General features: G+C 41.8%; 1 protein-coding gene across 1 annotated transcript in view; it reads left to right on the top strand.

The window, feature by feature from the left end:
* Nucleotides 1-13,077, top strand: part of LOC308099928 (echinoderm microtubule-associated protein-like 6) — a gene marked incomplete at both ends in the record, with an annotated part of 57,818 nt that overhangs the window by 28,556 nt on the left and 16,185 nt on the right. The window contains 5 exon segments of the mRNA XM_080448792.1: nucleotides 8,587-8,727; nucleotides 8,729-8,864; nucleotides 10,108-10,231; nucleotides 12,169-12,247; nucleotides 12,621-12,750. Of these exon segments, the coding sequence (XP_080304918.1) occupies nucleotides 8,587-8,727; nucleotides 8,729-8,864; nucleotides 10,108-10,231; nucleotides 12,169-12,247; nucleotides 12,621-12,750 (610 nt within the window).

Genomic DNA, 13,077 nt, shown 5'->3' with positions numbered 1-13,077 from the left:
AAGTCGTGTCGTGTAAGGTCCAAATGGCCCTTACGGGTCCATTTGGTTCAGAGACATGAGCCACACTATTCAACAAACAACATAATGAACATGTTCCGCTGTGTGGGGGCACGGTGGCACAGTCGGTAGTGCTGTCGCCTCACAGCTAGAAGGTCCTGGGTTCGATTCCCGCAGGGGACGCTGTGGGCGCTGGGGGTGTGTTCTCTCCTCTGCGTCATCAGTGCCCATACCCTAGGTGGGGTTGGCGAAAGGGCCTCTCTGTGTGGAGTTTGCATGTTCTCCCTGTGTCTCCTAATGGTCGGGGATGAGCCGTACCGTAGTGCATTCTGTGAGGCCAGCGATTGGCTGAGGTTTCTCCAGTCAATGTGGGAGGGATCAGATTAGCATTAGGGTGTGTCCCTGTTTGGACCATTTGCATGTCATTTACACATGACATGGTCAAAAGGTCCTGGGTTCGATCCCGGGCTTGTGCAAGGCCTACTTTGCTTTAAACATTACACCAAGCAGTACATGTTGTAATTACAAACATCTTAATAGTTTGTTGTACTGTAGACCGACATGGTCTACAGTACATGGTCTGTAGACCATGTACTGTACGACATGGTCCGATCTACAATCTACACTGTATGACATAATGCTCATACCCCATTCATTAACACAGAGATGTTATTAGACACAAAGCTATCCATGTCAACACGTCTTAATGTTCTAGGAGTCTCAACAGTTATAAGTGACTGCCGTTTAATCTAGCTGAAGAGGCAATTCATTGACCACAGTTTTGCACAACCTTAACATCCCAGATCGATAGAAATATTAATCCACTGTGCTGACTAATACACCATAACATAGGAGTACAAAAACTTTGCATAGTGAATAAGAACTTAATCACATTGTGGTTGCACTGTAATGCAACCATGTGCTATAAAGATGTAATCACAGGGCTATCTGCTTGATGTACTATAATTAAAAGTGCATTCAGGTATTATGAATCTATGAATTGAGTGCTAACTTTGTATGTAAACATACAACAGGACAAAGGTGAAACAGTAAGCACAGCGCTGCAGGGACTCGAACCCTGTTCCCAGCAGAAACCAGGAGTACCTACTACCAGTGCTTTTTTGCCATGTTCACACCATGCCCTTACTTGCATGAAAATGTATGAAAAGATATGATTAACCTGGCTTTACCAACACAGCTTTCCTTTAGTGTTTACTGATTGACCTGTAATCACACTATACAATAGCACAGTGATTCTCAGATTTGATATAGTATAAAAATCAGCTAGCCACTATAAACCCTATATACATCATCTATTTGAAAATAGCCGATCTACAAGCTCACAACCCCTCACAGGTGGTTAAATGTCTGAAAATACCCATGAACATGAATGCAATATATCAATAGAAAAAAATCATGTGTAAACAAAAAAACATGAATTAAGGAAACACTAATGATAGTGAAAAAGTTCAATCTGAAAGACCCGTTTTGTTTAATGACTATAGAGATACTGGCCCTCATTTATCAACGTGGCGCAGACCAAATAATGGGCGTACGGCGAGATCACCGCAACTTTCGGCATGTATCAATATAACCTGACGATGGCTTCATCCTACCGTACGCTGAGATCTCACGTCTGGTCGATAGCAGTTGTTGCCGTTGGCTGCGCCCGTTTATTCCATTCTAGACCTGCGGAGAAGCATTGTCTGACTGTCTGACAGGCATCTGGACACATAATCCACTCCTAAATGTATATCTACACTAATAAATAATCCCTGTGAAAATATAACATTTTATAAAGTAATTTAAACAAAATGCTTTAACAGTCATTCGGTTAAGCTTGCAGATCTGGCTGCATTGGCTATTTGAAAATAACAGATCTACAAGCTCACAACAGGTCCCATCCCGATGCGTTGTGAGCTTGTAGATCTGCTATTTTCAAAATATACGAGCGCTTCTGCTGCGAGAACATTTTCGGGAGCCCCGACCATCTTTTCATGGACAGTGAGGTCTACAAACTTACTGTAGCTTGTCCTATGTTATGGAGTTATGTCATAGAGAGTTATGTAGGCTACACAACCTGGTTGGGTTATGGATATCAACCCGACGATCGAATCTCTTATTAACGTGGCAGCACGGGATCACTGCCGCCCGTCCGAGTCTCACAGGGAATATCCTACATGACTGCTTGTGCACTGCTCGGTATGGGTTAAATAAATGAATATACAAACCCCATTCATGGCGATGTGATTGGTATCATTATGTCATTCATGTAGGCTACAAGCCTACGTGACAAAGATAGTACCGTTACGGATTGCATGAAAGACACAGTTGGGCGTGTGTGTGTGTATGTGTGTGTGAGACAGAGAGAGGCATGTGCATGTGCGTGTGTGACTTGACAGGCAGCGAGGCGGCGAAACTCTTTTGGCTTCCCATGCTTTATTTGGTCGTATTCTGGTTCTCCATGTCGTAAAATCAGGGCGTTTCGAGAATATTTAAGGGCGTGTTATTTAAATGGCGCTCGGTTTCAGCCGTGACATTTATCAAGGCTCCGACCCAATGTACGCTAGGATTGGCTGTGTAGGATTCGTTGATAAATGTGACTTCGACGTTGGTGTACGGCCGAATATATGGAAAAATATAAGCCGGTTTATACGCTCCGTTGATAAATGAGGGCCACTGTGTACCGATTTACGTGACGTTTGGACAGAATCTGTAGGAGTACTGTCAAAAATGGGTTTTGCAAAAAGCGGTCTCCTGGTGGCGCTATAACAGGCCCATGTGAAAGATTTGGGGCAGAGGTTCTGAATTGGCATCCAGGGAGTGTGTGTGCATAGTTTCGCTGCGATCATGCCAACAGTCCTGGAGATTAGCTGGTCAGACAGGGTGCAAAACATACTCTCTCGCCATGCCTTTCGGCCTGGCGGAGACAATAATGAACGCATACTATCCCCTATCACAGTGGTTCTCAAACCTTTTCATTTCAAGGACCCCTATTTGAGCATTTTCTACCTCTGGGACAGCAATCTATACTTTAAAATAATTTTAAATTGTATACATTTACTCTAAGAGTGTATAAATGGAACCAAATGGACCTGTGAGGGTCCATTTGGTTCCATTTGTACACCCTCTGTTTGAGAACCACTGCCCTATCATGTACACTAAACAAGAGCATAGGAGCCTAGACATAAATAAATATCTCAGATACAGTAATTTGGTTAGAATCAACATATCTGCAATGCATATTGTCTAAAACAGTCAATCACTCATTTGATTTCTCACCATTTCCTCTGCTGTAGCATTTGGCCTATAATCCATGTTACACATTTTAGCCACTTTAAACCTTTCATCACCTGGTTGAAAATAGCCGATCTACAATCTTAAAATGGCCAAAAATATATTCATTTTGAGTCCTTGACATGAAAAGGTTTGAGAACCACTGCAACAGCACACAGGATGAACATGTATTGAACAGCTTTCTGCCTGTCTCTGTCAGTCCAAAGCCAATAGGCCTGCACATCATTTAATATCTAAAATAATATGAACACACACCAGGGGATATCACATGTTCTCTAAGAGCTGGATTTCGACTGCAGCTTTAGCACCACACTGTCATGTTAAATAACTGTACTGATGAACTGTACTGGGGTCCCCAGAAAAATGTGTTAATATCTATAGCATCAAAATCAGCAAGCTACTATATACCCTATATACATCAGCTATTTGAAAATAGCCAATCTACAAGCTTGTAGATCGGCTATTTAAAAACATTAATGAAGTGAAAAGTGAATGTGGAATATTTGCATAAATAACTGTCTCAAATATGAACACACAGTATCCCCTGTCACAGTGGTTCTCAAACCTTTTAATTTCAAGGACCCCCAGTTTGATATGCATTAGACCACGGACCCCCATTTGATTTTTATCTCTGGGACCACAATCTATACTATAAAATCCTAACTCTGAGAGTGTACAAATGGAACCAAATGTGTTAACTGGACAGCGTGACAACTAATTGAGTGATAACATTTCATGTAAACATACAGGACAAAGGTGAGACAGTCGGCAGGGTACAGCACTGCAGGGACTTGCACCCTGAAACCAACATAAGCTAGAAGTACTAACTACCAGTGCTTGTTTGCTTTGTGACACCACCATGTCCCTACTTGCATGTGATACAGAAAATATTATAAAGACCTGTGGTCAGGGGACCCCCAGGGGTTCTTAACTCATTCCCTGCCTAGAACGACTAAAACGACTTCTGTCCTTTAAAGGACAACTTTGTTTTTTTACAACCAAGGTTTATGTTTTAGCTTGTAATTAAAGTAAATAAAAGATGAGTGTTAAACTTTTTTTTACTGCTTTCTGTAGTTTTAGCAATTTTCGCGATCTTTTTTACAGTGGGCGGGGGCATTCTATCCGGTGGCTAAATATGTATTTTTTTACACAATAACCCGGTGTTTTCTTTATTATTATTTACAGTAGCTCTTCTAGCCCCCAATAACTCACATCTGGCCATCCAAGACCACAGGACCTTTTTTATTGTGTAAAAAAGGCATATTTAGCCACCGGACAGAATGCCCCCGCCCACTGTAAAAAATATCGCGAAAATTGCTAAAACTATTGAAAGCAGTAAATGAAAAGAAAAAAACACATCTTTTTTTTACTTTAACCATTTCACTGCCAATCACGTAGATCTACGCGAACCGCTTTAAAGCCGCCACGTGCCAATCGCGTAGATCTACGTGAAGTGAAAAAAAAAAAAAAAAAAACCAAAACCAAGGAGATATGATTAGTTGAAGATCTAGACTCCTATCCACTTCCTTGTTAACTTAAAACTTAAAAATGCTGTATTTCGGCTCCTGAGTACTTTTTTTTTTCCAATGAAAAACTCTGGCACTGGCTAAAAAAATATGAAAATACCTCTGGCAGTTAATGTGTTAATTACAAGCTAAAATATAAACCGTGGTTGTAAAAAAACAAAGTTGTCCTTTAAGCCCTGTCTGCCAAGAACGACTAAAACGACTTTTAATTAAAAAAAAATATATATATACATATTTTTTATTTATTTATTTTTTAACCCAAAGACCAAGGAGATATGATTTTTTGAAGATCTAGACTCCCATCCACTTCCTTGTTAACTTAAAACTTAAACATTTTGTATCTCGGCTCCTGAGTACTTTTTTTTTTCAATGAAAAATCTCTGGCAGTGGGCAAACGCAAAAAAAAAAAAGTTCTGGCAGTGAATGAGTTAAGGGGGTTCCAGGGGGTCTCCAGGAAAATGTGTTAATATAACATCAAAATCAAGAATAAACCCTATAGTCAAATGCATATTCATTTGGGGGTCCTTCACATGAAAACGTTTGAGAACTACTGTAATAGCACACACATATTGGATGAACATTTTATTCACATAAACAGCTTTGAGTCTCTCTCTGTCCAAAGCCTCAACTCTATTACACTAGTTGGGAGCATAATGAACACACAACATCCACAATCATGTAGACTATACATAAAGGCCTACACATAATTAAATATCTCAAATAATATGAACGCATAGTATGCGCTATCACAGAGACCCCTATTTGAACATTTTCTACCTCTGGGACCGCAATCTATACTATACAATCCTAACTCTTAAGAGTGTATAAATGGAACCATATGGACCCTCATGGGTCCATTTGGTTCCATTTGTACACCCTCTCTTTGAGAACCACTGCCCTATCATATTATTAAAATAACTGTAGGCCTACTGATGAACTGTACTGGGGTCCCCAGAAAAAAATTGACATAAATAAACAGATCAGATACAGTGATTAGAATCAACATCTACAATACATTACATTGTCTGAAACAGTCAATCACTAATTTGATTTCTCCTCATTTAGCATGTGGGTTGTATAATATCATGCATGTTACACTGAGCAGTTTACAAAACCCACACACCCCAGATGGAGGTAAACATGTCTTGACCAACACACCTTGACCCATGACCACAAAACATTAAACTGTCATGTTAAATAACAGTACAAAAACGGAGCTAGAGCTCTTTCCCTCAAACTCCTATATAATAAACAAAGCTAAAAATATTTTAAATAATATGAAATATAAAATCGAGGCTTCAATGTTGATCAGTGATGTTCTATGAATAATGATATGTGTCTAGCATGGACTGTTTGTTAGCTTTAAGCAGCTCTCAGCCCACATTTAAAATCATATTCAATATAAAATCGGGTCTTCCTTAGGGACTAAGGGGTATAATGATCAATGATTATGTTCCATTAGCACAATTAGAGCCATTAAACATCTGTTTACAAGGCACCTTACCTGTCTTCTGATGCTGCTGCTGTCTGACATATGCTCTCACCAATGTTTGCAGCCAGGTCTGCTTTATTATGTCCCCCAAGATTTATTTGAAAATAGCAGATCTACAAGCTCACAATCCGTCACGATGTGACACGTTGTGAGCTTGTAGATCTGCTATTTTCAAATTGACTATGTATACAGTAGGTTTAAAAGGGCTCACACCCAGTCACTCGTTTCTCTCACAGAACCTGGCAACGCTGGCTGTGACAGGAGTCTGTGACATAGATGTAAAAATCCACGCCTGGATGTCATCAAAAGCATATAAAACATCAAATATAAACGTCATTGGGTTCCAACCAGCACAAAGAGACCATCCGTGGGGGCTCCTGTGGCCCATATAGTCGCTTCTTTTGGGCTTTGTTTTCATAGACCAGGTTGCTCGATTCTCTCGCAGAGTCTGGCAACTGTGCTGCTGCAGGCTGGGAGAGAGAAGTCCAAATCCAGGCCTTAACGTCATCAAAAACATATAAAACATAAAATCGAAATGTTATTGGGTCCCAACCAGCACCAAGGGACCATCATTGTTTGGTTGTGGGGGTCTATAATGAATTAAAAAGCATAGAGTGTTCCTGTCCATCTAAATGAAAACAAAGATGGCTGCCGTTGAGAAACTCAGAGAGCAGTGAAGGGGGCGGGGACAGGCAAACGAGAGAGATTTTCAGGAAGGTGGGGGCCTCTGGAGACTGGAGAGTGAATGGAGGTCTATGAGGGGGGCGACTGGAGACAAGGGGGCCCCCCCCGACGCCTGGAGACCGACTGGAGACATGGCTGGAGACTGTCTCCAGTCACTTGCACCTCTGTAGACTCAAGCCCTATGGTCGGTACTCTCACAAAAACATGCAGTAATCCTGGTCACTATACTGCCTCCCCCTGGCCAGCCGGGGCGCCTGATGGAGGGGAAGGGAACTGGTTGGAATAACGTGTTCCTTCCACGCGCTACGTCCAACCAGGGAATCTCTCCCCTGTCAGGTGACAAGAAGGTCAGTAGGCTCTCATGCATTGAAGGAGGCATGAGCTCGGCCCTGGCCTCCCTAGGTTGGCAGAGGGAAGGTAGTGCCCAGGATTACATAGACAATTGGCACTGGGTGTAAAAAATAGGGTTACAAAATCGTGGGATAAAAATGTTAAGTTAAAAAAAAAAACATGTTCCGCTGTCAGCAGGTTGGTAGGCTACTGGTGCAGAATAAGCTTGACATGACACTTGAATACAGCCTGTCAACATCATATATGCTGCAACACCAATTGACAAATATAACTAATATAATGCAGCGGAGCCAGAAAGACGTACAAGTCACACTCGTGATAACAATCAACATGACATGTACCAACCTGGGGGTCACGACCCGCAGAGGGGTCGCCAAATAATTTGGAGGGGTTTCTGAATGTGATAAAAAAAAAAACAGATGCTGTGGAGCTATCAGTTCAGCACCAGTCAAAGAGGCAGGCTGGCTGCTGCTCAGCTCAGCACCATGGACAGAGTCACTACATCTAACACAGGGAGCTATCCATTCAGCACCATGGACAGAGTCACTACATCTAATGGGAGCTGTCTGTTCAGCACCATGGACATTTTAATACCTATATATTTTTAGACCTTTACTGTGTCAAAAGTAATCAACAAACTATACTATAAAAAATGGTCAAACACTGGCCAAATTGTCAATTACCTAAGAAAGAGGCAAACATTTTGAAAATATCCGATCTACAAGCTCAACAAGATCGGCAAGAAAACACTCTCATATTGCTACATCAAATGCACACACACGGCAGATAAAGGTGTATAGTAAATGTGGTAATACCTCACCACTAGCGTAGCACGGTGTGATTGATGTCAAAGACGAACTAAAAGATAAGGACAAACATAGCAAAATGAGATTAGTCTATTAACTGTAGTAGACTTAATAGTGTTCACCTGTTGTCCCTCATTTTGTGTCAGGCTGCCACATATTTCGCTGCCAACCTTGAACATTCGGCTTTCTCACCTAATAAGTAGGGGATTGCCGGTATAGAGTCAAACTGTATCTTTAATTTTGTTATTTTTGTGAATTTAGGGTAGTAATATTCTCTTGTATTGTGTTTATATTTGTCACATGCAGTCAAGAAGTGGAGCTCTGTCTCCACCACTCCTTAACCACTCTCTGCCTCTCTCTCTCTCTCTCTCTCTCTCTCTCTCTCTCTCTCTCTCTCTCTCTCTCTCTCTCTCCCTCTCCCTCTCTCTCTCAGGGTCAGTATGCTAGGTTCAAGCGTTACGCGGGTCACGGCTGTCACGTGACCAACGTGCGCTGGGCGAGCGACGACTCCATGCTGTTGTCGGTGGGCGGGGCCGACACCGCCCTGATGATCTGGAGCAGGGAGCGGGGGGGGGGGCGCGGCCGTCGACAGCGAGGGGGAGACGCCCACGTACCGCGAGGAGGGCGGCGACAGGCCGACGCCCTCTCCCCTCTGCCCCTCCCCCCCGGGAGACAGCGAGGACTCGGACGACGACACGGAGGAGGATGGAGGTGTGTGTGTGTGTGTGTGTGTGTGTGTGTGTGTGTGTGTGCAGTGGTGGAAAAAGTACTCAAATTCTTTACTTAAGTAAAAGTACCGATACTGCAATATAAAAATACTCTGTTACAAGTAAAAGTCCAGAATAAAAAATGTACTTGATTAAAAGTACAAAAAGTATTGGCATAAAAATGTACTTAAAGTACCAAAAGTAAAAGTACTAAATATTTGAAAATAGCCGATCTACAAGCTCACAACGCGTCGCGATGCGACGCGTTGTGAGCTTGTAGATCTGCTATTTTCAAATAGCCTATGTATAATATAGGGCTAAAGTGGTTAATGTATGTTTCATAATATCATAGTTTATATCTGAAAAGTAACTAGTAACTAAAGTTTTCAAATAATTGTAGTGGAGTAAAAGTACAATATTTGCCTCTGAGATGTAGTGGAGTAGAAGTAAAAATATTGGAAATTGAAAATACTCAAGTAAAGTACAAATACCTCAAAATTGTACTTAAGTACAGTACTTAAGTAAATGTACTTAGTTACTTTCCACCACTGGTTATTTTCAACATTCCAACGCATTTCGCAAGGTTGTTTCGTGACCCTTTATGGTAGAGTAGAGACCCGTCATTTATCCCTGGGGCAAGCATTTGGTGACAATGGCAAGAGAAAAACAAACCTTTAACGGGAAGAGACCTCAAGCAGAACCAGGCACTAGTGTGGGTGCCAAATGAGTTTTTAAAACACGACTAGCACAACTGTTGATCTGATTGAAAAGAAAATGTTAAATTTTCATGGTCCCAGTTTGAAATCAATCTGCTCAGGAGGCACTAATTGCAACTCCATTTCTTATTTGTAATGTTTTATTCTGCAAATTTGGCTTATCATTCATTCATAGCATCGTATGCTAGCTATGGTTTTCTCATGCAGTTTTGTAATCAGGCGCAGTAGTAGTATCTGCCCTCCATGGACCCGTAAGGGTCCATTTGGGTACGCTCAGAGTTACAGACCCGCAATGGTCCATTTGGTTCCAGGCTATTAATCATTTTGCTGGTGACCGTCTGGAAGCCCCTCAAGGACCCCTGGGGGCCCCGGAACCCCACTTTTAGGACCACTGGAATAGGTTACCACTTTCGGAATTGCTTACACACACGTACAGCCATAACAATGTTACATTTTTAACCCGATTTAGACACGGATCCTCTCACTGTCCTGTATGCGTGTGTGTGCGCGTGTATGCGTGTGTGTGTTTAGGTTATGACAGTGATGTTGCCGGGGAGAAGCGGGCAGATTACAGCAGTAAGATGTGCGCTGTCAGCATCAGAAACATGACTGGAACCAAACCACACCTACAACACACAGACACTACAGAAGACAGGTAGGTACACACACACACACACACACACATTTTAATTCATTTATTTGAGCCCACATTTACAAATATACAACAACAACAAAGGGACCAAATAGTCTGTGCATGGTTCCAAACAAGTTTACAAAAATGTGACCAAATTTGACTGGGAGACAGTCATCTAGCATTTTTTCATGTTCATTTTTTCATGTCATATGAAAGCAGGGAAGCATAGCAAAATTATGTATATTGGTTAATAAGATTGAGTGTATAGTTTTGAAACTACAGCTTATAGAACTGAAGTCAAGTTAAAACTCTTCAGTAGAGAAAAGGCCAGTTGAATGGTTTTCATTCAGAGATAGTACTGGGCTATCAATCCCATCATGCATAGCGGGATTTACATATTCTTTGTTTACAGGGTTAGGGTTAGGCTGTCTTTGTTATGTATGCTCTCTGAGACCAAGCATTTGCCACTGCCCCCTGCTGGAACCGGCTGGTTCCAGTGTGCAGGAGGACTTAACAAAGATACCTTTTCACAACAGTTTTAACAAAATATGATTGTTTATACATCTTTATTTGACATTTACATTAGACACAAGCCAACAGACTAGTGATACCTTTCAAAACTATCGGGTAGAAATAGCGGATTTTACCGCGATTTTGCGATGTTTGGATGAAACTGAGGTTTGGTTAGCAATGCTAGCAAATGCTAGCTCTAACCTTATATTTTACTACATGTTTATGCATTTATTTCATATTTACATGTTGATTTAAGCTCTGAAATTTCTGTCAGACACACTCTAGTATGTGAAGAGTCTAACTGGGCTATTAACTCATTTTGTATTTAAAAAAAAAGTGTTTCCTGAACAATGGGCACCAGCGAAATGACTGTCCTCCTGTCAAAAAGGGTCACAAATGTAAACAACAAACATGAACACATTCATGGTCAACATGTACAGTAAGTCATACACTTCCATCTGCCATATTACCAACACAGGGGAAATTATGGATACAGGAAGCACCTTCTCCAAATAGAACGACTGCCTTAATGCAGGAGATAGAGTATTTTGCTGGCTGTTTTGCCTTACACTTGGACAACCCCCCCCCCTACACACACACACACACACACACACCTGTCTGGGTTCCTGTCTTAATTACGTGTCTTGTGTTTTAACTCGCTTTCCTCTGGAGGCAGGGAATTATGAAGTAAGTATAAATGTAATGTGGTCCTGTGTATTCAATTTATCAAGACTTCTTTTACGGGCTGTGTCCCTTACTGTTGAATGGTTTTCAATGGGACCGCCATGTATTTACGATATCCTGGAAACAGCAGCACTGTGACCATGTGCTGTGATTGTGTGCGTGTGCGTGTGCGTGTGCGTGTGTGTGTGTTTTTTTATCCGGTATTTTTATTTACATTTGTGACATTTGTTGGGTACAAGTTTTAGAAGAGCACTGTGCGTTTTCAGCTGGGGAAAAAATGCTGTAGTGGACACACAGCCAATAAGTACTGAGTATCTACCACGTAATGTACTTTTTAGGCACAGTGTGTATTAGAACTAGCCTGTTCAGCCGCCAAACGGCTGTTTTCTGTCACAAAGACTCAATCGTTTCTAATAATCATAAATATGTGTATCGTCTCTGTCAGGTGGAAGCCTCATACGTCCAAAACTGTTACTTTTCAGGATTATTATTTATACTAATTATTATTATTGAGCTGACAGCACATCACAAAGTAATGCGTTGTGAAGATAGACATGGAAATAATTATGTATGTGATAAATATGTAGGCGACAGTGTGTGTGTGTGTGTGTGTGTGTGTGTGCGTGTGTGAGTGTGTTTTGCATCGCTGCCCTGTCTATCTTGCATAACTGTCTAACTCAGCTGTCTGTGAGGAGGTGACCTCACCTGTCTGTCTGTCTGTCTGTCTGTCTGTCTGTCTGTCTGTCCGTCCGTCCCTCCAGACCTCCAGTCAGCAGAATCCCCCCTCAGCCTGACAAACTGCAGAGAAACAACATCTCTAAGAAGAAGAAACCGGTGGAGGTCTGTCTGTCTGTCTGTCTGTCTGTCTGTCTGTCTTTTTGTGTCTTTGCTTTTTCTGTATCTGCCATTTTGCAATTCACATGCACTCGTCTCCGTGGAGAAGCAGCATTTAGTGTTTATGCACCACATCTCTGAAACAAACTCCCCGAAAACAGCAGGTCTGCTGCCATTCTTATTTATTTTAAAACACAACTAAAGACCTTTCTGTTTGCCGCCGCCTTTCACTGAGTTACTTTTTATCTCTCTCTTCTGCACTGTATGTTAATACATGTTTCCTTTGCTTGATGTACTGTGTAAAACACATTGATGTTGAAATGTGCTATAGAAGTAAAACTGTCCTCCTTGCCCTCCTCTCCTCTCCTCTCCTCCCCAGGACTTGACGTTGGATCATGTGTTTGGTTTCCGTGGTTACGATTGTCGTAACAACCTGCACTACCTTAACGACGGGGCCGACATCATTTACCACACAGCCGCTACGGCTGTCATCCACAGCCTCAGCACAGGTACACACACACACACACACACACACACACACACACACACACACACACACACACACACACACACACACACACACACACACACACACACACACACACACACACACACACACACACACACACACACACACACACACACACACACACACACACACACACACACACACACACACACACACACACACAGTTATGACCCTTATATCTAGGGGTGTAAAGGTCGCAACATAAACAAAAAGGACAAAGGATTTCAAACTGAATAGGATATTTATTACTGACAGAAAATATAAATAATTGCAAAGATCTTTACAATAAATACAACAACACCAAACT

This window comes from Gymnoscopelus braueri (assembly GCF_963280865.1).
Source record: "Gymnoscopelus braueri genome assembly, chromosome: 14".
Classification (NCBI taxonomy): domain Eukaryota; kingdom Metazoa; phylum Chordata; class Actinopteri; order Myctophiformes; family Myctophidae; genus Gymnoscopelus; species Gymnoscopelus braueri.
This window is presented reverse-complemented; position numbering and strand designations above follow the sequence as displayed.